Source organism: Perna viridis, chromosome 11 (assembly GCF_037379345.1).
Source record: "Perna viridis isolate PV_CMFRI_1.1 ecotype Kerala chromosome 11, ASM3737934v1, whole genome shotgun sequence".
NCBI lineage: Eukaryota > Metazoa > Mollusca > Bivalvia > Mytilida > Mytilidae > Perna > Perna viridis.
Genome location: NC_142455.1, coordinates 21,777,857 through 21,805,035, shown reverse-complemented (window position 1 = coordinate 21,805,035; position 27,179 = coordinate 21,777,857). Strand labels below are relative to the sequence as shown.

The following is a 27,179-nucleotide window of genomic DNA, read 5'->3' as shown; positions in this document are numbered from 1 at the left end:
TTCTTTATTCAGTCGCAAAAACGTTAATTCATGTTATACATGGCTTCTTTTGGAAACCCATCTCCATTTTCGAATTCGAATATAGAGACCCCACTTCATATAATTTTTTGCTGTATGTACCATACTTTTGAACAATTAATCTGTCGTTAAAAGATGATTGAAACAGTTGTTTCGAATTTCAAATTGAAACAAAATATAATGGCATATTCCAATCAATCGATATGGGTTTCAGAAATGATTTCTGATTCCGAGGGTTTTAAAATGTACCTTGTCAACTATATTAAAAAAATGAATTAGAACTATACCGCGATTTGAAAGCCTTGATTATCAATATATAGTATGCCCCTTCTTATGATGAATGACGTACAGTACAATACAACCTCTATTGTTTAGCTGTCAGTCCATTGTTTGAATATGACAATAAAAAACTGTTCAATTCCTTCGATACTACCAGACAATAAATTTAATGTAATATTTCATTATACACCAAATATTGATTATTTCTATATCATAAATCATTCACCATTCGGGTATAGAATATGGTTTATTTCAATTACATATACTTTATTTTATTGTGTGTGAATCGTTCAACGAACTATACAACTAAGCCAATTAGGGAAAGTTCTATGTTGCCAGTACAAAGTTTTACTTAGTGTGACCATTTTGTTTTCCATTAAATCAGTTGATCGAGTTTTACTCTAATCAGATTTTCCAACGCATTGAATAATATACAATAAATACGCTGGGTACCATGAAGTTTTTATTCGGTTGTGTTTTTCATTTATTTCAAATGTTTTTTGCTCTGTGTCTGCATATTTTGTCTTTTGTCTTTCAGTGTTTCTAAAGCATGATGTTCTTACAAACTTTGCTTTTGTTGGGTAGGTGACTGGAATAATCTGCTCATATCCAATGCATCTACTACTCCTATACTAATATTGTACACATACAATTGATATGAATCGATCCTTGTATGAAGTTAAAGTAAATTGCACATAAAACTAACGTGATCTTCACGTGAAATTCATTTAAAACGAAATTTATATGAAAAGTTCATCTAAATTCACGTGAGGGCTCGATATATCAAAAGTTCACGTACCTTGTCACAAATGTTATATGCTTAATTCAAGTACAAATCACGAGAAATTCGTATGTGGAATCTCTGGTAGGGCTGCGTTTTACAAAAATATATTCAGTGAAAAGAGCAACGTTCAATTTTATAGACCATTACTATCTCGCTGATCAACTTACTTTAGAGGACAATTTTACTCCTCGTTCGTACTTACAGTTCATAGAAGTGGCGGTGACTTAATGATTTTACCGTGTTTCTTCTTCTTATTATTATTATTATTAAGTCGCCGACCACGAAGTGGCGGAGACTTATTACTTTTACTGTGTTTTTTACTATTATTATTATTTTAATTCTCCTGTCATAAAAATTCATAGTTTTGTCCGCCCGTTTTCTCAAACACGGCTCATTTAATTGAGATGAAACTTCACAGGAAGTTAGAACTACTTTTCAAAGGATGCAGAACACCAAAAATTTGATTTTAGTATCCGCCATTTTTTCAAAATTGCCGCCGGACGGGACACACCCATTTTTTACACCGGAAACTGGAACAATATCTCGAAAACTGCTGATCAGAATTTGACGAAACTTGTTGTATATATTGAGCTCAATAGCCTAACAAAATCAGGAAAAAAAGTCGCGTGCGTCTCGGCCGCTATTTTCAAAATGGCCGCCAACGCGGTCAAAAATTCAAATTTGTCCGATTTCGATGAAAATTTATATCTAGGTGTTCTGAGCCGTTCTGATTAATAATCTGTGGCTCATTTTGCAATCAAAGCTACGTTTCTGCTGCCATTTCAAAATGGCCGCCACTGCGGTCGAAAATTCAAAATTGTCAGATTTTGATGAAAATTGATATCTAGAATTTTTAAGACATCACGGTTAAGAATTTCCGGCTCAATCAATAATTTCTTCTACGTATCGACCGCCATTTTAAAATTGGCAGCCAACGCAAAAAAATTCAAGTTGTTCGATTTTGGTATCCAGGTTCTTTATGCTGCCTCGATTAATTATAAGCAGTTCCATTGATGATATGTTTCTCAAAAGACTAATCGAGAAACGTGAAGCGACTTCTAAACGTTTCGTGAAAACGTAAATTTTAATTTGCCTTATTTTGTTTCATTGTTCTACTCATTTATTATGTTGTAATACTGTAACTATGACGATAACATGTAACATTCTAGTTATACTTTATTTTTCTTTAACGAGGTCAATGTCATACCTCTATTTAAGACACTGAGAAATATATTTTATCCTGCAAACAGGGTTTCTTTACTATAAATACAGTGTTGAGTCGGTGAAGTCATTGTTGAATTTGTAAAGTAGCATGATACCGTCTCCTGTTTAACTTATCATTTTGAGCAACAGAAAGCAACTACATTAAAGGTGCCAATCTTTATTTTTGTGTATATTCAAATTGTTTTTTTTATATATAAATAACAGTTTGGGGAATATTCAACATACATTTGTGGCGGGTGTTTCTAGAAAAGCAGAGGACGCTTACCCTACCGGTGCACCTGGTCCATGCTCCCAGTCTTGGAGTCCAAGTTGCTCAATTGCTTTTGTTCCTTTGTATGTATGATTTTAGTTACTTCATGTTCTTTGTTGTATATGTCTGTTTTCCATGTCTGGTCTTTGTTCCTGGATTGCATTCTTTTGATTACCGATATAACATTGGTTCCCTTGAACATGTCCTAACCGTCACCTCAAACTAAGGGGCGCCTCAGTTGAACGGCAACTTTTGATCCCGCCCAACGTTTTCCCTATTTATTTTAACTCCGTTCTGCGACCACCTCTCGAAGACGGACAGCATTCACAAATTTATTTAGAACAAGTACTATCTTTAAAAAAGGTTGCCGATGCAAGTTGTCGCTTTTTTCACAAATTTAAGATTTTATTTGGTGAACTGTGTGACTACTGTACACAGATCTTCGATGTTTCGTATTAATTTATTTTATTGGTGGGACAAGTAAATTATTTCCAATTATTCAATCTATAAAAGATTATTCGATTTATAAAAGTGTTTAAATATATTCCGGACACCAATGCCACCAATGGAGCCTTAAATTTCACGGTTGCTACCACATTTGTCGAATTAAGTGCGAAATTCTAGGCTGTATCGGTTAGGTTGTCATGGTTAACATCATGGATGTCACGTGATGTCAAAGCAAACTCAATACCAACTGTGTCAGAATAATAAATAGTTAGATAAAGTTTAAATCTATATGCGACAAAGTCTTTCCATTAATTCGGAGAACATTGACTCGAACGACACAATACCATAACAAAATTTGTATTTTGCTAAAACAAATACACGTCTAAGAAAGAAAACATAACAGACACATGGATGCACATTTCACTTTATTTTTGTAATATTTTGAAAACCTCTTTTGAAAGGTAATATCTCGTGAGAGGTCACTTTTAACCTCCCCAACGGTGACCGCTTAATGTGAATGCACTTAGTGGATGCACTTGGATGTACACGTTCCTTGCCGGAACGCAACATTAGTACTAACGAAACAGTCAAATTTGCAGCAGAAAAATCCTCATGACATAAATGTGTACAAATAACTATGAAATTTTGCTGACAATGACCATGTGTTGTATATTTGATACTATAATGAAAACTTAATAAATGATATAGACCCTTAATTAACAGTAAAGTAAGATTAAACATACCAAAAGTGGTTATAGCTATGAATAATTAGACTTAAAGTTTAAACATATAATAAGCCAGTGAAAGTTTAAAAAGGCATTAAACTGTATCTTTTGCGATCTTTCAAAATTCGAAAGATCTTTTTGAGACAATCAGGTCACGACTATTATCAGAATATAATAGCATTACAACATATGATTTTTCAACACTGTATACTTCTATTCCCTATACTCAGTTAAAATCCCTACTCAAAAACATTATACATCGTTGTTTTTTCCCCCAAAAAGATGGTACACCTAGATACAAATATATAGTTCTTGGTAGATGTTCCTCATACTTTGTGAAAAATAATTCCAAATCATCTTCCAAATATAAAGAAGAAGATGTTTACAAAATCCTAGAACTTTTAATCGACAACATATTTGTCCAGTGTGGTGGACGCGTTTTTCAAAAAACGGTCGGCATTCCAACGGAAACAAATTGTGCTCCTCTACTTGCCGATCTATTCCTTCACTTATGAGGCTGACTTTATAGCTGATCTGATCCGAAAGAATGAATATCGTTTCGCTAGATCCTTTAATCTCATTTTCATCTATATAGGTGACGTATTATCTTTAAACAATCCTAATTTCGGGGATTTGATACATCGCATCTACCCCAAAGAACTTGAGATAAAGGATACTACAGACACTGTGAGGTCGGCCTCATATCTTGACCTACACTTAGAAATCAGTGGTAAAGGAAAACTATTGACCACACTTTATAACAAACGTGATGACGTTACATTCAGAACTTTCCTTTCATCTGTGGCAACATCCCTTCAGTACCTTCGTATGGAGTATTCATATCACTCATACGTTATGTCAGAGCTTGCCGAAACTACGCAGACTTTTTGTATCGTGCTAGACTTCTAACAAATAAACTTCTGGAACAGGGTTATGTTGCTACAAGATTGAAGTCATCAATACAGAAGTTTTACGGTCGTCATCATGAACTCGTGGATCGCTACGGCGTATCAATCTGCGCCATGAAAACTGATTTATTCAACGGGTCATAATTTCCTTCCCTCTTTCGTCTACCCCAGACATGACTTTTTATGAACAACTCGGCGGTTGTTTCTAAATGAACAGAGGACGCTTACCCTACCAGTGCACCTGGTCCGTGCTCTCAGTTTTTAGTGGAGTCCGAGTTGCTCATTTGCTTTTGTTAATTTGTATGTATGATTTTAGTTACTTTATGTTCTTTGTTGCGTATGGCTGTTTTCCATGTCTGGCCTTTGTCCCTGGATTACATTCTTTTAATTACTGCTATAACCTTGATTCCCCTGATTACTTTTTCACATAACATGATAATCAATGCTTTAGAACCCCTTCTCAAGTAGAAGATGCGTGTTTGTTTGTGACATTTTAAAACATTTAAAAATAATATCGCTTAATGGTGCAATGTTAATGTAATAACCCAAACTTAACACAATTTTGTTTTTACAGGAGCTACAAATGTACTTGATATACAGAAATGAAATTGTTCATTATTTGAATGCGGTTCTGAAGTTTGCATGGGATTGTCCTTATATTTGTATGATATAATCCATTTTCTCACACGCTTCTTGCTTGTCAGGATCGTGTATATTATACTCCAGGTGTCGGTTTCACAAAAAGTCGAAAGTGTGAAATTGATCGTAAATCATTACCTCACAATGCTATTTTAGTTTATGACGTCATTACTTCCGATCAATTTTACACTTACGACTTTTTGTGAAACTGACGCCAGGGGCATTCTCAAGCGTATATATAAACCATATACATGAGCTGTAGTGAAATAGCGGGCAATCAAATAGTGTTTCCAAGAGCAACATACTTTCATAATTCATTCCATTGTCACCATTTAAACTATTGAACAGAAAAGAACATAATTGAAAAAGAAAGTATCGACTCTAGTATGGATAGACGCAAACATGGAGAAAATTAGGTAATAATGTCTGTGTATCTGATAAAGAATGCAGTCCATTCAACTATGATGGTTGCATTGTTATCTCTTTCAGTGTATGCTTGAGGAAAGTAAACATTTCCTTTAATTTCCTTTTTTCGGTTGCTATGACTGTCTGCGGAAATACAAATATTGTTTTCTTTCCTTGATGGTTTCCGTTCTATCATTTTCAATTGATACCGACAGAATGTAAATAAAGAATCTTTAAAGTACTTTTCTTCTGTGACAATTGTGGTATGTGACTTAACAATTAAGCCTTAAATCAGACATAAATGTGCTACTGTTAACCACGGTGAAATATTTTCATTTTCATTTCCAAAAATTAGTCGTTTGGTGCTTTTTGCATTTTAAGGTCAAATATTTTTAATTAACTTAAGTGCCCCTTGCACTTGGTATCAGGACAATGTTATTCATTGTACATACCACTAAATAGATTTTACCCTCTTACTCCTATTCGTCGTTTGAATTGATTTCATCTTATCAGATACGCTATAAATGAGAAGTAATTTGCATTTTTATTTTTAAAATGTAATTTTGGGCAAAAACCGAAAAAGAAATAGAAGATGAATCAAAAACATATTCATTTAAAGTGTGTAGTTTTACATATAGTTATAGAGAAGACAGATATTCAGACAAAGAGTAGTTGTAAATACAATCCTTATTATTTGTCATTTGTTTTCATATCTTCCCTAAGCAAGTATTGGAGCAGCAAGTCTAGCTTTTGTTCATAACCAATACTTAAACCACTGTTGTTCGGACAAAAGCTACAAATGTACACAGAGTGCGAATAAGCGAACTGACTAACCGTAGTACAGATGAATATACAGAAGTAATCAAAATTACAATGTATGACAATAGTACAGTCCATGTGTGATCCACATCAATATCAAAATGTTATATGGTAATATTATTGAATTACGATTGAAACAACCACTGTTATTTTCAGTATCACGCACAGTTGAACGGCAATAATCGTTTGATTCAATGCAATCACCAGTTGGTTTCTTACACCTGGGATGTTTAATTCCATTAGAAATAGAAATATTCGTAAAGAATCATCTTGTCGCTTTGTGAAATGTATATATAGAAACTTCATTATATATATTATGAAATAGATTATTGACATTAAATGCTTACAAATCGTCTTGATCAATGATTTACTTCTTGTAGATTCAAAGTGCATGTACGTATGCAATGAGAATATTTTGTCTTATCCGTATGTTCACATTTTTTGAACAGCTATGTTCCATATTTACGGAATGTAAGCCATTTAACAAGTTTTTCAAAGGGAAGTAACCCACCAACATCCGACAGTCTGGTTGGCGGTCTCATTAAGGAAGGGAAAACAATAAACATTTTTCTTACAATCTTAAACTATTTTCAATTCAGTAAGTACCTGAATTGTTTGAAGTACATCAAAAGTTGTTTAAAATTAGCAAGCACTTACCGCGGCTCTAATAAATTGAATATTTGAATTTGAATTCTACTGTTGTCCATTGCTAGGTAGGTCAGTCAAAATATGAAGTATATAGAAAGTGTACAAGTTTATATTAAAGAAATGTAACTTAATGGTGCAAACCCTTTTAAAATCGGTCAAGGGGTTTTAAAGTTATTACAATTTAAAGTTCAAAATTTTTGGTCATTTTACTTGCGAAGGCAAAAAAGTCACATTTTGGGCAAATAAGTCAAACAGGTAAAGAAATTCATACATTGTTTCTTAATCATTTAAATAAAGCCATTTCATACTATGATTTAAGCCATCCAGGAAACTTGTATCTTTGATGCAAAGAAAATTACACTTTTTTTTAAATTGGCCAAAAAAAAACACTTTGGACTTTTTTTTAGCTATGTGTCAACAGCATCGTGAATTAAAGTGCCATTTTTGAATATTCATATTTGGAAGGTAGTAGAAATCTGTCTGATACTTTGCAGTTCTTACAAGAGTAATCCATTAAACAGAAATAAATAAACAAATATTATGTCAAAACCTCTGCTTTTTTTCATTGGAATCAAAAACACTGCGGTAGACCCCCTTTTTTTAAATGCGTTTTTTTCAACAACAAAAAAACATTTTTGCTTACTAAGAATTCAAAAAAAATTTCTAATTTTTTCGTCACTTGTTTTGTGTGGCAATACAGTTGCTTGACTTGAAAAATCATGTTTTGCAGCTCAAAAAATTTTTTGAGGTAGAAAATTTACATTTTAGGTTAAATTTTAGAGCTATTTTCAGTGGAAAAAACGGCGAAAGGTCAGACAAAAAAAAAGACATTTTGAATTTAAAAGCAGTTTTTAGCACATGACAGTTATTGTTATTGTGATTAAATATGTAAAAACACATTTTTCGTCAAGAAATAATTAAATTATATTTAAAAATTAACAAACAAATGTTGAAAAATAGGGGTAAATTGAACATTTTTGAAAATTTCCGATTTAAGAAAAAAAAACACGCATATTTATGCTAATATTGATCAAAATATCAACATACCATATACTTATATGGTTCCATTTTAAAGCTTAGAATCTACGCTATCACATGAAGATACTTTCATCTTATTTTGCTATAAAATGTTTAATGTGGACGAAAATGTTTAGGCCTATACCTTAAATGAAGCCAGACGATAATCAAAATAAACATACATTTTTGCCACAAAAAGTGGCAAAATAATATTATATCAAGGTCTGGTCAATTCTTTGATTCCAAATGTAGTCTTCCAATGTTTTCCTGTTTATAAGTGTCTTTTACCATAATAATGATCTCAATATTATGTTAAAATTGCTTAAAATTTCAAAAACAAATGCTGTTTTCCCAAGAAATTGAGCAAATATTTATTAATACATTGACTTGAACCAATGCGCATCCTTTTACTATGGAACTTTGAAGCCCTAGCTGTTTCCTCATGTGTACTATTATGTACATTAAATGATAATAAACAAAATATCATCATTTGATTAAGTTTAATGAACTTTTCGAAGTTTTCATTTCAGGCCAGAAGGGTTTCTTCACCAGGATCTGCTATGTCTGCCAAATCTACAAAAGAGATTATGTACATAAGGACATTACACTTATTAAACAACATTTACCTTATCGATTTACTTAGAGTTAGTTTACTTTCTATTAAATCATAATCTGGTTTGCTAACAATCTGAAAAAATGTAAAACTTTATTTGATGCTGGTTGCTCACAAAGTGGTTTTCTGGATTAAACGTCATCAGGAACACTTGATGACAAAAGATGTGGCGAGGAGTTAAAAACACCAAACTTCCTTTTCCAGAATAATTATCTTCATTTCAAAAGAAGAAGATTGTATTATAAGGTTATATTTATGTTATGTTAAATAATTTAATATGAATAATTTCGCTGCGTTCGAAACGCTTTGCTGCAACCAACCTACAAATAAAGAAATAATAATTAGAACCTGAAACTAAAAGCCCCTGGATAAAAAGCTACAAGAAAAAAAAAGAAAATGGTTTAAAAACCTGAAATGAAGCAAAAAGAGTTAGTGCTAAAGGAAAAAAGAAAACAAGAATTAATTTCGCTGAAAAATGTTTTCCTACAATAAAATCCTCACATTTCCGTTCTGATAGTCCTCTAATAAAGGCTCCTCAAAAATGTTGCTATCATCTTCCTCATCGTCGTCATCATCATCACCATCCTTGTAATCATATGCTACCGTCGACAACCATGTATCAGCATCATGTCCTGTGACAATTCCTGTGTACCAAAACTCCTCATCATCAGCCTCTTGACAAAAACGATGGTCAATTCGTCTACAATAAAAGAAGGATCCAGGGGCACAATCCTCAACTCTCCAGTCTCTAGATCATCTAGCAAGGGGAAGCTGTAAGTCTCTGTCTCACCATCATACACCAAACTGTACATGTACCATGTCTTACCTTAAGTCCTGTAACAAAACCATAATACCCTCCGTCTGGTTCTTCTATCAAGTGTTGCACTCTCTTACCAATCAGGTCATCGGGTTCAGGTGTGTCTGGAACTACCCTACTTACTGTACCACCATGTGAATTCAACCTGTCAACCAAGGCATCTCCACTTGCAGGCATGTCGAACACTTCTCTCTTCATCACTTCTATCTGACTCATCTGTTTGGCTTTCTTCATCTTCTTCATCCTGTCCACTTCTCTATTCACTCTCACATGCAAGGTGTTCTTTTCTGTGTCAGTCATCTTCGTTACCTGGAATAACGAATTAATTATTTCATAAAAATTATCTACTTTAGAACCAACACAATACTTATTAACATACCTGTGGACCTCCATCATCAGTCCTAGTGACATTTGTCCTGATGAAAGTCTTCTTGTGGCACCAGTGTCCAATAGGTCAGCTTCTGTCAGTCATATCTGTCTTCATTCTGGCAAGTATTCCATTTCTCTTCGGGACCTGATGTCTGGATAGAGCAGCATACATACCTGTGCACTTGAAGACGGACCTACTCTATCCAGCCGAGACTCAAAAATTGATAGATGGGAAAGCAGGCTTCCCCATGTATCATACTTACCAACTTACTCACCCTAGTCTGTATCTCACAAACATCAGCCATACCTACCATGCTTACCCTGGGCTGAGTGCTTCCAATTATTCCATCCCCACATGGTCCTACCTCAGACTCAGCCCATATTCGTCTCATAGCATAGCCCACTATGCTCCTCAGGCCATCTGAAATAAACAAGTAGTGGAATTCAATGAATATGTACTGTAAAGCAGTTTTAAAGCAGAGTCTAAACACAAAACTAATCGACTGTTCTTGTAAGTAATATATGATTCAAATGTAAATGCTTATTTGTTACGATAATTAAAAGACTCAAAAGTTTTACTATTAAAATAAATAAAGCTACTTAACTAAATCAAAGTATGAAATCTAACTTACCATGAATTTGAAACATCTCCAGAACTCAACAAAATGAAACTAAAATGATGAAAAACAAACAGAAAATAAAACTAAATCATAATAAAATTTACATCAGTGTTTATTTTTTTAAAGACAAAATAAAATAAATATTTAGGCAGCCTGTTTACTAATACTTTCTTCTGAAATAAATCAATAATTAGAAGAAAAAACATAATACAAGTATGTTTCATAGTATATACATACTACAAAAGATTGGTATTAGGAGTCAATCAATGTGATCCTAAAAAGACAAAAAAATATATATATTAAACCATAATTAATTAAAATTTAATGATAAATAATGTATATTACAAGGATTTTAAACCTTTTCCAAGTAATTGTACATGTATATGAATATTAAATGAGTAGAGCATCTATAATCCTGTAAAAAATGAATATGTAAGTTAGCTGTTAAAAATTGTACAATATGAATATATAAAATAAACTTAAGAAGATGCACGTCATACGTAATATACGCAATTACTACATATATAAATCACATCAAATAAGTTCTATTTATCAAGTAAAGTACAAGCAGGGCTACATGATAATTTTTTCTAATAAAAGTCATAATTAATATACATTAACTCTGATATTAAGATAAAATGAAAACCAGAAAAAAAACGTTTTGTATCATTTGAAGAAGCAATTTAAGGTTGAATTGTTTTTCTACATATGATAATTTTGAATAAATAAAATAGTTAAAATAAATACAAAGAAGGTTTATGCTTAAACATGTGAGTTTCTTTGGCACTACATATAAATTAAATTGAATTATCAAGGAAATTAAATGCAATGTGTGCAAATTCTCCCAACCAATAAGAAAAAAACAAGGTAAAATGCAGAGACTTCCGATAATATAGGAAAGTCAATAAAGTCCGAAAGATTCCGAATGGATTGCAATCAAACGTGGGGAGAATTTACGTCATTACATATTCATTGTTTAATAAAAATGTTATGGAAACATTTTCCAACTAACGCTAAATGAGAGTAACCTTCTTTAAATTAGCTCATACAGAATCAAACAGAAAATCAGACCTTCCAAGAAGGTGAAAGTAGATTTTAAGCTTGCAGATGACAAAAGGTCATTCCAGAATTTGACCTTACGGAAACAGGACGATTATGCTTATATTAGACATAATTTAAGTACTTACTTGGCCTCCATGGTCTAGGTCCATCGGTGTCTGCATCACCAGTCAAAAGTCCGTCCAGAAAAGAACCGGTAAAAGGCATTTTCCACGAGTGTTCGAAAATCTTAGCAGAAGCTATGGCGGATCAGTAACATCCGGTCAGCAAGAACGAAAACCGGTCCCGCTTTAATTTTTGTGAAAACCACGCCCTGACCACTCTAATATCCAATCGATTCCGCTAGCTGTTATTGTTTTTCTTCTGAAACCAGGGTCACGGATGGACGCTGAAAGGATTAAATTTTCGGAATTCGACTGTCAGTGCATTCCGGGTACGCAAAAACTATTTTTTTTCAACATGTTTTTCCTTTCAATTACGTAAAAATATGTTTTTGAGCCAAAAAATTAGCCTGACAACCGGATTATCAAAATTGAAGATATTGCCAACAATTTGAGCCATAATTGAAGAAAATTGGTCCAGTAACAGCTTGCGGAATGAATTTTGAAATAGGTATGATCTTTGACACATAGTTTTTTCCGGCTGCCATTTTTCTCAAAGTATCGTCACTTTAAACGTTCGTACCAAATGACCATCAACTCCAAAAACGATGAAAGTTGTATATTTAGAAAGAGAAATGTCTCAACGTCAATTACATATATTTTTATTGTCATGGAATGGATTTTTGACCATTTTCTAACGTGTTAAAGTTGACTCAAAATTGAAAATTTTTCCTTCGCAAGAATATCGATAAACGCACTACCGACCTCCCTACCATTGCTCCAATTGACAGTAAACCAGTCTGTCGGGCGACAAATTTGTACAAAGTGACTCCCCTTTGCTTAAAATCTTAAAAAAACGAAGCCAAAATCAAGGACATGAAAAAGGACTATTAGTCAAAAATATATACGTTTCTGATCTGGGATAGAATATGAAAAATTGCAAACACTATAACATTGCATATATTGACCATGAGAATAGATCTCATCACTCTCGTGTAGATTCATTCCTCCATTCATTTACCACAAGATGGGGAAACTGGGACGTGTACGATTTTCATATCAATAGACGTTAATTTCCTCTATTATTTAAAGCAGAAGATGTGATTGTTGAAATTGTCGGACAGTATTCATCGTTCGATAAACCTTCCGTTTGCAGCATAAAGAATGAGCTTTGAAAGTCTGATACAGTTCGAAGCTTGAGAACGTTTATCCTGTCGGTGCAATGATTCTCCATTTTCCTTTCTTTGTTTTGCTTTTGCTATGGTATATATTTTATGATTTGGTTTTGTTTCTGTTGTTGTTGGATATTGGGAAGTTCTTTTGTTTTGACCTTTTGTTTTGTTTTTGTTTTTGTTTATTTGGTTTTTTGTTTTTATTTTTTTGTTTTTTTTTGTTTTTTATTGTTTTTATTTTTATTTTTTTATTTATTTTTTTTTAATTGTTTGTATGTTTGTATTCATTTACGTATGTTTAAAGCTTTAATTTTGTCGTTATTGAACATTTTAATTTAACTGCTAGTATGTTTTTGTGGAACGTTTACTCAAATTCTTTACTTCTGTTTCAACAAGACACTCAAACATGTTTTAACTGATTTTTATGTGTGTTTGATTGCATATTTTTTTCCACAATGACCGGATTAAAAGGAGGAGGGTGTTGATAAAACCAAAGTGCGTTAACCCCGCTGCATTTTATGCGCCTGTCCAAAGTCAGGAATGTCTGGGATATGTATGTCTTGTTTCGTTTCACTTGCAGTTTACATTATGTTTTTGGAGTATCTCGGGACGATTGTTTGGCTGTACCTGAGTGTAATGTTGATTTTGGACCAGCTGTAGCATGCCCTGTGGTGTGAGGGTTTCCTCCGTGTCCATTGAATACCCATTGGTGACCTTCATCTGTCCTTTTTTATCTCGGTGGGGTTATTGTCCCTTTGACATGTTCACCATATCCGTTCTTGTTATTTTAGGGTTTCAAGAGAGACATATTGCAGATTATTTTAATCAAGTAAACGACTTCTTATTTGAATTTTTTATGATTTATCATATCACTGTATATAAAATCTGTGTAGCAGGCTTTCTAAAAATCAGACAGAAGGTGATTCATGTCAAAAACCCACCGAATTCAGTTTTATTTCTTATTCAGAAACAGTTAGTGATCACACAACTAGTCTTTGTTCCATTTTGTTATTGCGCTTTTGAGATACAAAGTATATAGATTGTATATGAAATTTGCACTTTGCAAGAGTTATCGTCCTTGATTTTGGCTTCATTTGGTTGATTTTAGCGGGAGATGAATTTATGAGTTTCTAAAAAGTGCAGATCTGAATGCAGGAAAGATTGTTCTTATGTGTTAGTATAGCATATGTAGACCGCAAAAAAACCATTAGTTATTTCTTTACCATAAATCACTTTTCCAGTGTCTGCAATTTATGTGGACTGGTACTTATACCCTTTTCAGAGGAAAGTGTTATGTAGTTTTTACACCAGAAATTGTTTTCAGCCGCCATTCTATTTCATTCTTAGTTCAAAATGAGAACATGTTATCAGATAATGTATCAATAATGTTTAGCTACGATTAATAGGCATAGGTCCAGGTACTTTCCCAAGACTCGAATAGCATCATGAGACGCAGTCCAGAGATGATGCATGTCGTATGCACAGACTTAAACCAACAAGTTATGGTTTATCTGCATTCAAATGGAACGAACGCGTCGATCTAAAGATCTATTCATCATCTTGATCCAAAGCTTTAAAACATTCATTATCACATTAAATGGTAGAAACGTGTTCCTGTTGAAATATTCCGAAACAAAAAACCTGCTATTCGATGAATTAATTCAAACGATACATTGGAACTGAATAAAATTATCCGCTAATTTTGAGTGCATTAATTACGTAAATTATACTCTCAAAAAGTAATACTACAAACTTTTTGCAAGGACTAGTCTCTGTGTATTTTTATACAGTCTAAAAACGAGAAAATAAACGGTGAGATTTGTCATTGTTCATAAACATTTAACAATATCACACGTTTCTATTTGACATGATGTTTCTTGAAAAAAGTTGAAAAAAAAACATGATATGTCACAGGGTATTACATAAAAATGCTTCAAATCATTACTTCAATCGTCTGCAAAATATTTGAAAGACCTTTCCGTAAACAATACAAAATACAAAAACTACAGTTATTACATTTGAGATAAATTCCTTGTATATGCAAGCACTTTTTTTAAATATTTACACTTGGTGCGTGTCATTAACAGTAGGAAAGAGTAAAGAGCTATAAAACGCTGGTTATGCGGTCCTTTAATAACTTACTTCCTTTACTTAAAACGTTTTTAACGTTGTGAGCCTTACTCGGAAGACGAAAAGGTAATTCAGTCATTAAAATATCGGTCTGATCTCTCATTGCAAGTGATGGAACGCAACAAATAAATGATTTGTGAATGAAAGAGATTATAATTAATAACATCAACAGTCTTATTTATATTATTATATCGCATGACATGTGGGCAGCACTAATGATGTTTTGAAGCTTTAGATTATGAATTATTATATGACGCCTTACGCTGACAATTGACAGTGGAAAAGGCACAAATAAAACGAAATTAAAACAGATTGCTAGGTTCAGAAAAAAAAAGGATCACCAGAGCAGAACTATTGGAGCGAAAGTATCCTGGTTTAGGATGCAATTATAAAATACACTAGTGACATCTCATAAAATTCTGAGGTCAAATGTAAAGTAAATATAAGTAATTGTGATATTCGAAACTCGAACATCAATACACAACGTAAGGTGAAAAGACGATGAAGACAAAATTAAATACAAATTCATAAATATCACCAGAAAAATCAAAGCAAACGAAAGAGGTATAAACCCGCTATATTTTAACCAAACCGTCAGAATTGCACGATGTTCAAAGTGTAAAATGGTTGCCACTACTCATTACAAATCTGCAAAGATTCTAATTTGCATAAAAAGGTGTTATGTTAGAGGTTAAAAAGCGAAAACAAAGGTATACCCTCTGCCCAGGAGATAATCGATTGTTTTGTAATTTTCATTTTTTTTGTACAAATCTGAAAAAGTGAGTTAAGACTTACTGACAACATCGATTTGATATGTTTTATCCCTAAAATCTTACTTTTTAGGTCTTTACGTTTAGAGTGTGTATTAATTAGTAAATTAGTATGACCTTTTAACCATTATAAAAAACCAAAACTTAACCAATATGCTCGGTATGTATGTATGTGTGTTTTATTAGTTGTGGCAAATGGAAATTTATTAGAGTTTACACCAACGGAATAGGGTGAATACAACAGTAATCAAGGAAACCAAGATTCTAGCGGAAATCACAAGAATGTAACCCAGGGACAAAGATCACAAAAGGACAACAGACAAACACAACAAAGAACATAAAGTAACCAACATAGTACACCTCATGAAACGTGTAATGTACCTAATGCCACGCGCAAGAAGCACACAAAACACGAAACACGATCCCACGAAACATACAACACGATCCCATGAAACACGCACACGATACACACGATACACCAAATCCACACGAAACACGTTGCAGGTAGCACGATAAACGATAGATCGTGTCCGCCGGTAGTATTCCTCTCATTAATTGGTATATTTCGAAACTTAACTTGCAAAACGAAACTAAAAATAATTCATGAAACAGTGTACGTGTTCGTCGTATTTTGTTGATTGATAACATCTAACATGTAATTTTACATTAATGTGTATTATGCTTTAATAAACACATTCGATATACACAATGTTTAAACGTCTATAAATATTTCTAAATGAAATCACGCTAATTTTCGTTAAACATCGTACATTGCGAAAACATTGTCATTGGTCTGGAAGTATGAAAATGTTGAAAGTTTTTTTTTAAATTGAAGAAAAATTCTAAAAAAAAATTTAGTTGATAATCATGTTACTTTGCACTCTTGTTCGGAATAATTTAGCTATTTTAACTGATTTGACACCATTTTATTTGTCTAAAAATAGAAAAATACATTTAACCTTTGTTCCCTTGATTACTCTTGAATATGGGTAAAAAATATTCATATTTGTTGTATATGGATCATTTGGAACATATTTCCCTTGTTCCACGAGAACAAAAATACCAAAAGTATTGGTAAAAAGTACTCTCTTCTGAAATAATTTAGCTATTTTAACATATATACCATTATACTTATCTAAAAAAGAAAATATTGTATTGTTGATATTTAAAATGTCCATTTTATTGTACATGGTACATTGCGGAAACATTTTCATTAGTCTCTAAATATGAAAATATTGAAATGTCATAAAATTGGGGTAAAATATACTCATTTTTTTAGAAAATAGAGTGGTTTTGACTAATGTGATACCATCTAATTGTTCTGAATATGGAAAGAAAGTAATTTTTATATGAAAAATATCCATATTTGTTGTATATGGATTATTGGGAACACATTTTCCTTGTTCCAGGAGAACAAAAATACCAAAATGTCATAAATTATTGGTAAAAAGTACTCTTTTTTAAAATAATTTAGCTATTTTAGCTAATGCTATACCATCTTATTTGTCAAAAAAAGAAAATGTTGCATTGTTGATATGGGAAGTGTCCATTTTTATTATACATGGTACATTGCGAAAACATTTTCACTGGTCTGGGAGATGAAAATATTGAAATTTCATAAATTGGGGTATTATTTACTCAATGTTTATTCTCAAAAGACAAACTATTACCACTTGAGGAATGGTTGCCATGAAATCATAAACATATATTTCGGGAAACTTTTCCCCGATCATCCCAGAAGGTCATTCAAATATATAAGGCACACGCACACGAAGGCCAGGCTACACGATATACGATCCCACGAACACGCACACGAAGCACACGATATAACCTAAAATGGGAATGTTACAAGTTTCAAAAGCAAATGAGCAACTCGAATTGCACTAAAAACTTGAAGCATGGACGAGGTGCACCGGTAGGGTAAGCGTCCTCTGCTTTTCCAGGAACCCATGCAGAGTTGCTCATAAAAAGTCAAGTCCGGAGTAGATGAAAGAGGAAAAAAAACTATGACACGTTGGATCGGCTTTCATGATGCAGATGGATACACCGCAACGGTCCACGAGTTCATGATGACGACCATACAATTTCTGTAGTGGTGAGTTCAATCTTGTAGCAACATAACCCTGTTCCAGAAGCCTAATTGTAAGAAGTCTAGCGCGATACAAAATGTCTACGTAATTGCAGCAAGCACTGGCATAACGTATGAGTTGTGATATGAAAACTTCATACGCAGGTGCTGAAGGGATGTTGCCACAGATGAAAGGAAAGTTGACGATTCTGAATGAAAATTCATCACGTTTTTCGCAAAGTTTGGTCAAAAGTTTTCCTTTACCATCGATCTCTAAGTGTAAGTCAAGATATGAGGCTGACTTCACAGTGTCCTTTTTCTTAAGTTCTTTGGAGTATATTCGATGTATGAAATCCCTGAAACTAGGATTGTTTAACAATAATACGTCATTTATATAGCGGAAACTGAGAGTTAGTTGCCTTAGAACAATTTTCCAACATCTGAGAAATGCGACCATGGAATAGATTATTTGATATTGGGTATATCAATCTGTCTTTACAGAGGTCTTTTTACATGAGCATGAAGACAACGAGACCTTTCTTTCCTACATCGATTGCTACTACTGCTACCACAAATACAGAAATCGTTTGGTATAAACCAGTGCGATGTGCCATGAAATGTACTTTCTCATCCGACCACTTGCTTTATTGTATTTCTATACTTGTTTGTTCCCACAAAAATATCTTGAGACGTTTATTTATGAATAATGATGTTACGTATAATAATATCGATCACCGAATGAAGACGATTTCTGAATTAATTAGAATTAATATGTTTTGTTTCTCAGTTAGAGAGGTCGCCTTACTGGTGCATGATTCCAGGTGTTCTTGTTTACTCAATTACTTTTGTTTTTTTGTTTTTTGCTTTTTTTTTTGTTTGTTTGTTCACGTTTTGTGTCTACCTTTTTTGTATTGTTATTTTTCATGAATTGTGTTCTTATTTCTTTGATTGTCCTTCGAGTCATGGATTCTTTTACCCTTACGTGTAAATATAGTATGTACAAGCATCTTTTTGCTGGGCAGTTACTTACTCAAAACTGACATTTGCTTTACTATTAGGAGACAACATTAAATTCCGCTATTTGTTGCTAAAACGGTCGAATGAAAAAGTCTTTGAAACTCTTAATTTGTATCTTAAATATATAGCAAAGACAACCAATTTTCGTACGCATCTAAAGTATTGCTTCGTGGGGTGAGAGTATAAGAAAGATATCTAAATAAATGAAATATGAATAGCTACCCTAAATTGCATGTCTTTTAAGTTAAATCTTATGCTGAATCAATCATGTAATTTTCAAATGAAATAAACCCAGGCAGAAAGTAAATTAAGTGTAATTACATTTATTAAATCAGATTGATCGGCTGTCTAGAATCTTACACCACAAAATTAATTCCTTTCAAGTAGCTGCTGTTTTGATTATCTGTATGGCATCTCAATATTCAACTCGGTTTTTAAAACTCTAATTTAATCCATCAACGCTGTTAAATTCTGAAATGCGTTTTTGTGATGGACAGAAAACAGATTGAGTGGTCAAACACAATTTGTTTTCTTGTTATAACTCGTTCATTCAATTGATACGATTGTAGTGTTTGTTTCAACTTTTTTTCTCATGCATGTTCACGATTATGAAAGCTGATACTTTTCTTTCTTGTATAAACTTACATACCCGCTGAATATAAATGAGTGATGTTAGGGGTTTGAGGGAGCGAGGGTGGACTCACAACCCTGACTTGGGACGATGTACTTCTCACAACAGTTACCTTGTCCTAGGCAGAGGGTTTACAAAATAATGGACATGACTATGATTTTTTATGGAATTTTTTAATAAAAAACAATTAAAACCTTATTGTTTTTTAATAAAGATACGAAAAACAAATCGTGTATTAGATTGTTTTCTCATTCGGATCTTTTCGGCAATATCGGCTACATTACATTAGAAAACAAAAAAGATACCTCAGGATGTAACTTCCTATACAGAAATATGGCTCTTAGTGTTTCCATGGCTATTTTTTTACATATGTACACGTGTTTATCTTTCTCAGATGCAGAACCAGATAGGTTTCATTTTAATTTTTTTTTAATTTAAAGAAAGAAGGTGAGTGTTAATTTGTCCTTGTGTTTAAAACAATATGTACACTGTATTTTTAAATATTTCATGGAAAATGAAAATCTAAACCTTTCCTGCGTGAAAATATTCTCAGTATATGGATACAAAGGATAAATTGTCATCATATCTAAGCCACAAATGAAAAGTGGCAAGACAATAAAACAAATTAACTTTTTTCACTCGTAAATAACAATACAAAGCGATGTCTGAAGAACAAATAATTATGATTGTAGAAGAAAAAAGGAAAAGTAAAGTGAGTTGATACTATTGTACTTAAAAAATATCCTCAAAAATAACGGCAAAGATTGAAAACATTGTGGGTCGAATATTATGTAAAACATACCCAAATATAGATTTAGAGATGTAAATGGTTATGATACTTATAAAGTTTAAAGGGTATTTACGTAACAATATGAAAAAAAGAGAAAATATTTTAAAAAGGGAAATAAGACGTAGAGTGCAAGATTTTGTTGTGATAATATAAGAGATTCTTGAAAGACAACATACACATAAGTTTCCCTTTTGTATATATGGTGAATCAAAGAAAGGACGCCTGGGATTAAAAAGGATATCAGAACGAATGATTTAAAATTATGCAAAATGTACCGGAGTAATTTAAAAGTCTAAATAGGCAGCATTATTTCAATCAATCTTCCTCCTGCCCATACTTGCATGACCTTTCAAATAAACAACACCAGCTACACTAAGAATCCAGAAAAAGATGTATGAAAAATTGCAGCTCCCAGTACATCCCCACTGGAAGATTCCACGCCACCCTCAACATAAGCCTGTTCGTCCTTCGACAATCGTGCAATGCCATTTCCTGAAACAGTTTCGTAAGTGTCTCCATCATTTTTGTAACGAAGAATTCCAATAGAATCTTTTGTCCCGGTTTTTATTTTCAATACTGCTATTTTTTTTGGTTCGAGACTCATTTTGACCATAAAAAAGTATATTCCAGTTTGTGGGGCAGTAAAAACGCCGTTTGTAGAATTATATCCTCCTCCAGCGTTGATCAAAACATGGTTGAACTGTAGAGTGATGCCAGATATAGCACTGTCACGTCTTAGTCCGGTCGCCATAAACACAATTGACTTTGCCGGTGCTTGTTCCATTCTATCTAATGTGGACTTTTTTCTGAATTCTTTCTCCAACTTCGTAAGATTTGTTAAAAGTTTTTTAGTGTTACCCTTATGTTCTTCATTAGTTAAGTTTTGTTTGGACATAAAATGACGAAACACGTCCATGTTATGCTTTATCATTTGTTTCCAGAGATTTCTTTCATGACGAAGACTTTTAACAGAATTATTTTGCACGTTAATTAGTTGATTGATTGTTGAATTCAGTCCAATCCATTGTTCAGTTACGCTTTGCTTAAATATCTCCCTCTCATGTGTAATTGAGTGGAATGTAGAATTATGTTTTTTTAACTGTTTGTCTATTTTGAAAAGTTTTGCATCAAAATCAAGTTTCAATTGCTGGCCAGCATTCTGCAACAATTCAGACGTTTCGTTCTTGTATACATTTAAAGAGGATGTAAGCACTTTAGTTTTTGTTTCCAAACGTTTTATATAGCGTTCCATAGATTCCACTCTCATTTCCATGCGAACGAACTTCTCCAGTAAACTCTGCTGATAATCAAAGATCGAGCATTTCACAGAAGAATCCATGTCTTGCTTTGAGCCAACTGTAACGCATTTTACAGAGTACTGCTCTACAAGATAAATGAATGTCATTAACAAAAAGAGCACATTACAAGCGAAAGGATGCATGGTTACCTCTAGCCTGTGTGATCTATGTATGTATTCTTCTGTGGTGAAATGTAAGTATCGAGTATAGGAATGGTTCGTAAAATGTTAGGTAATCAGGCTTAAACTCTTGTCGAAGGAAAAATCTACAAAATTTATACCACCTCATTGTATAAAGGCCAAAAACGTATTGAAAGTATTAAAATTATCATTAATCGAAACATAATATCTAATAACAGTCATCAAATAATGTCCTCTGTGTTCATCTGTAATACTACAAAGCGGTAAACATATAGTACAGACTGATTTTAAACGCGATTAATTCAAATGTCTAGGTATAATCAGTTAAAAACAAAATTAACTAAGACGTCTTTGTAATTAGTTAAGTATTTCTGTGTCTTAGAATCAGGCAAAATCTATATATGGTGTGGTGAAAAAGTAAAAAAAATGCAGAAATTGTATTGCATTATCCAAGTATTTATACCTCATAACCTCCAGAAATAACCAACAAAGTGTTTGTAAGGTTTGCCTTTTTAAGATATTGTTTGGTCAAAGTTAGTTGAAATGCACTATGGAAAAATGGCTGGAAAATGTTCCCGTACTTTTTTCTTATGTAACCAGTAAAAATATCTATGTCACTGATACCTCGGAATTAGCTTTACAGTTGTTAAATAGATGTATTGAGTATATTTGAGGCAAAAAAAAATAGATCAAATTGAAAAAAATGATGTGCCACCCATTGCCTGATTATTACACAGAATGGTACTTAAATGTTAGTATTAAAACTCCACATAAAAGGGAGTTCACCGTTAAATCCTTACTGAAGTTACCGCATAAAATAAGTCTGGCAAGTTTCCAAAAATATATTTTAGTGTTTACAGTTATGAGAAAACCCTCTTTTGTAAAAATTAAGTACACAACTGCGAAAACAGAAATTCAGAACTGCGCAATATTTAAGGAGGGAGCTAACATCAATAATAATAAACTATTTCCCAAAGTTTCATGAAAATGAATGCATCTATTATTGTGAAACCCCCTTAATTATGAAAAAAGTCACATAAATCTAAATCGTAAAATCGGGAACTACAAAAAAAATCAGAGGGAGAGAATATAAGGGAACCAAGGCTATTGAGGGAGGTTACGTCAATATAAATAAACAATTCACCAAATATTCAATGACATTGCTGCAAGGACTTTTGAATTATTAAAAAAGCACTATAACAATAAAGTAGAAAAAGATAGCACTTTCCGTATATCCGTTACATCCATCATTTCGTGCATTACAAAGCTAGGACATCATTGCTTTTAGGAGATAATTCGACTGTCTTTGTGGATATTAACCACTTAAGTCCCCAAAAATCTTTCGTAACACAGTGTGTTAATTTTCGTTTTCGTGCAAACATATACACTCAGTACTGTTATAACCGGTTGGCACTCATATATGGTATATGCAATACATGACGGACTGTGGCGTTTCTTAACGCCCTTGGCTATCATTTGAGGTCTCTCACGGACGGTATAAAGGATCGAAGCGTTAACACAGCCCCCGGGCATAGCATATTCGTGAATGTGGGTCATGGCGTATTCGGGGAAAATATTTGTCATATGACCACGTTCTATCATTAAATTCATTAAATGCATTATCACTATGACCTAGTGATCCAAGATCCCATTTGTGATCTGCACGCTAAACACTTTCCGGTGCATATAAGACAGATAGGTAAGTCAACTTATTGGAGCATGCAAGTCAATTGATGAGAACTCTCCAAGGCCGAAAACAATAATGTTATATTTACGATCACCATTCTAAAATTTTGTAGGGTCGGTAGGTAGGGATTTATTTAAAATTTTTGAAATGAAATAAGTTATAGTGACTAGTGACACCAAAGTCAGAATACAATGAAAACCAAATAGGCAGAGACTAAACATGTAATAGACTTTGTTCATGGCCTAATCCCTTTTGGGTGGTGGTCAAAACAAAAAAAAAATATCTCAAATGCCGAATCCCAGAAGGGATTATCCATGACTAAGGGCATACTCACGACATGTGTGTTTACAATCGATTCTGAATATAAACAACCAGGTAGATTATTTAAATTGCATTTTATTAAGAACAAAGTGGAATATGGTCCATATTTCTTTACATTTTGCTGGAGGAAAAACTTGGGATGCACAGTTAAATAGGACCTTCCTTTTACATATCGTTTAGAAGTTTATCATCGATGTATATGAACTTTTCGACGTTTTGTTGCAAAACACATGACATTGAGGAATCTGTTACTTTGGGGTAGTCCAATTAGCTGCCAATTTTGTACACGTACAAGTACAATGTACATGTAAGTACATTTCCGAGGAGCTCCAACGATTTTTAGTTTTGCTATATATGTATAGACTGCATGTGCTGCCAACTCTTAATATGATTTTTAATTTAACCATTTTTGTTTATGACTTGGTGCCAATAAAGTAAAGTTTATACATGTGCATAAAAATATAGTTTTAGTCAACTTCCTGCTTAAACATTGTACATGTAAATATTATTTTTCAGATGTTTACCATATAAAATATTTTGTAATACTTAGGATTTAATTACCATTTTTGTTTAATTTCCGATTTACAGAAAACCGTCACATTATGACTTTTTGTACATGTTATTGTGTGTAAATAGTTTATGAACTGTACAAGTAAGACGGTTCCATCTAGTCTACATTTATTAAATCAAGTATGTTTTATACGTGTACAAAAGTACGTAAAGGGTTAACAGGCTTCTGAAATCAAAACACTTATATACATGTATAAACACGAACAAAATTGTAACTTGACAACTGATTATTTTACAGGTTTCTGTGTATATAGGCATGTATTTGATTACTAAAGATTCCCCCTCAGTATTATTTCTCCAATGGCAATATTTGGAAATGGTAAAATTTGATTTTCAACAATTTAGTTTTAGCATAATAAGTGGAACAATAGTTCACATATATGTGTAAGTTAAAATACTTTCAAGACGTATATATGTTCAAATTTGCTCTTTGGGCAATGCCAGTCTGCGTCCATACTTACTCCTCGGGCAATATCAGTCTGTGTCCACACTTATAGTCTAAAAATAAAAATTATTACATTTTTACATGAATGAAGTCCCATAACTCACAAATGAAAAGGTGGAAATACATAAAAATCGAAAGGAAGTTCATATCAATAGAAAAAAAGGCAAAAATTGGTTGCAGTATATTTGAATTATTGTGAAATGTGAACTACGGATGAACACCATGCCATCTAGGCAGTCGGTCGCATAAAAAAGAAATGCAATTTAAAGTATTTTACAGTATAAATTGCTCACCTGGCTCGATAAGCAACATTCTATATTTTAATATGTCATGTTTTTTTTTTCTTGGATATTTTTTTTAAGAAGTAGTAACATTGAAAATAGCGAAAAAACATCGATAAGGGCAATAATTCTAACATGGCTTAACAGACTAACATGAAAATTTGACAACAGATAGATCTCATCATACTAAATATTTTACTCTTGTCAGAATTGTGTTAAAACTTACAGCTTTGGAGAAATATGCGAAAATGTTCTGTCTGATCTTACATTCTTTTTTTAGTAACGGCGGCTATGTCATTAAGCACATCAGGTCTTTGCAGAACACACAAAGAACATTCATACTGAGTGTAGTTCTGATTGGTCTGGTTCTGTCAAAGGAAAAGGTGTTTAAAAAATATAAAATTAAACTAGCGAAACAACGTTGAAAAATGACAAAAACTCAAACATGGCTTGATTAATTCACACGACGACAATTTGACCTCTGATAGATCTCACTTTATGTCAGAATTTGTTTTGAAAATACATGCGTAGAAGTTCGTCTGACAACAGACCTCCGTAAATTTGGTACATTAGCACAGCTTGACAGGGCGTTGAAACTGGTTATAAGGAATGTAACTCATATAAAATATTGAACTCTGATTTGTGTTAAAAATCCATGGCTAGAAACAATTGAAAGCGTAAGACCAGTCAAAAGTCCAAAATCGGTTATACGCCACCCATGAAATAAGTTCTAACATGGCAGTCATGAATCAAAATAATCGGGGTCGTCAAACGTCGTTGAAAGAGTACTAAAGAGAATCAAGATTCTTGCGGAAATCAAAAGAATGTAATTCAGGGACAAAGACCAGACATGGAAAACAGACGAACTAAACAATGAATAAAGTAACTAAAATCATACATACAAAGTAACAAAACTTAATGAGCAACTCGGATTCCACTAAAAACTGGGAGCGTCCTCTGCTTTTCTAGAGACACTCGCCGATTTGTTCATAAAAAGTCAAGTCCTGGGTAGATGAAAGTGGACAGGAAACCTATGGCACATTGAACAAATCAGTATTCATGGTGCAGATGGATACACCGTAACGATGTAAGTCATAATGCAGGCCAACGACACATTGCACAGCAGCTTTATTTTATCATCAAGAAGTCCAACAAGTAATGGTAACAGTATTTTTTTAGGCCTGCCCAGCAACGATTAAGCATGTCACCACCAGCTCTCACTGCAAATCCTGTTATGTTGAACCCTGTTCCACAAGGAACCCCAACATCAGTAGCCCCTATCATCACTAATCCTCAAACAATGTCAATGGAGTTAGACACTTAAGCAATGATCAAAGATAAGAGGCCACTATGAATGAGAGATAAGCAAAATTTCAGCACCTGCGTATAGAGTGTCCATATCACAACTCATTCGTTATTCCAGACCTTGCCGTAACTACACAGACTTTTTGTATCCTACTAGAATTCTAACAAATAGGCTTCTGGAACAAGGTTATGTTTCTACAAGGTTGAAGTTATCACTACAAAAGTTTTATGGTTGTCATCAGGTACACGTGGATCGTTATGGTGTATCCATCTGCACCATGACAACTGATTTGTTCAACGTGTCATGGTATTCCTTTTCTCTTTCGTCTACCGCGGACTTGACTTTTTATGAGCAACTCGGCTGGTTTTTCTTGAAAAGCAGAGGACGCTAACCCTACCGGTGCATCTGGTCCATGCTTCCAGTTTTTAGTGGAGTCCGAGTTGCTCATTTGCTTTTGTTACTGTGTATGTATGATTTTAGTTACTTTATGTTCTTTGTTGTGTATGTCTGTTTTCCATGTTTGGTCTTTGTCCATGGATTAGATTCTTTTGATTACCGCTATAATCTTTGTTTCCTTAATTACGCTTTGCATTTGTCTCTAAACTCTGTTAAACAAAATGATCCAAATTAATTACATAGAAATATCACTTACGGTAAGTGGGATAATAGAAAAAGCGAATAATTCAGGCAATCCTTGGTAAATAAAACGGAAGATGTTTCGGTCAGGATTAAGTCCAAGCTTAACAATATTGATGCTGTCTTGATCACACCTGACAGGGTAACTGACCTCATTACAGAAATAGGTCATGCT

At 33.3% G+C, this 27,179-nt stretch overlaps 1 protein-coding gene and 1 pseudogene across 1 annotated transcript; both read right to left on the bottom strand.

Moving 5' to 3' along the window:
* Window positions 1–8,721: 8,721 nt before the first annotated feature.
* On the bottom strand, window positions 8,722–11,848 carry LOC148603347 (uncharacterized; annotated as a pseudogene).
* Window positions 11,849–20,045: 8,197 nt separating this feature from the next.
* Window positions 20,046–21,923, bottom strand: LOC148603346 (uncharacterized). The gene has a single exon (XM_088553042.1). The coding sequence runs from the start codon at window positions 21,759–21,761 to the stop codon at window positions 20,688–20,690; it is 1,074 nt and encodes a 357-aa protein (XP_088409168.1). The 5' UTR covers window positions 21,762–21,923; the 3' UTR covers window positions 20,046–20,687.
* Window positions 21,924–27,179: the final 5,256 nt, after the last annotated feature.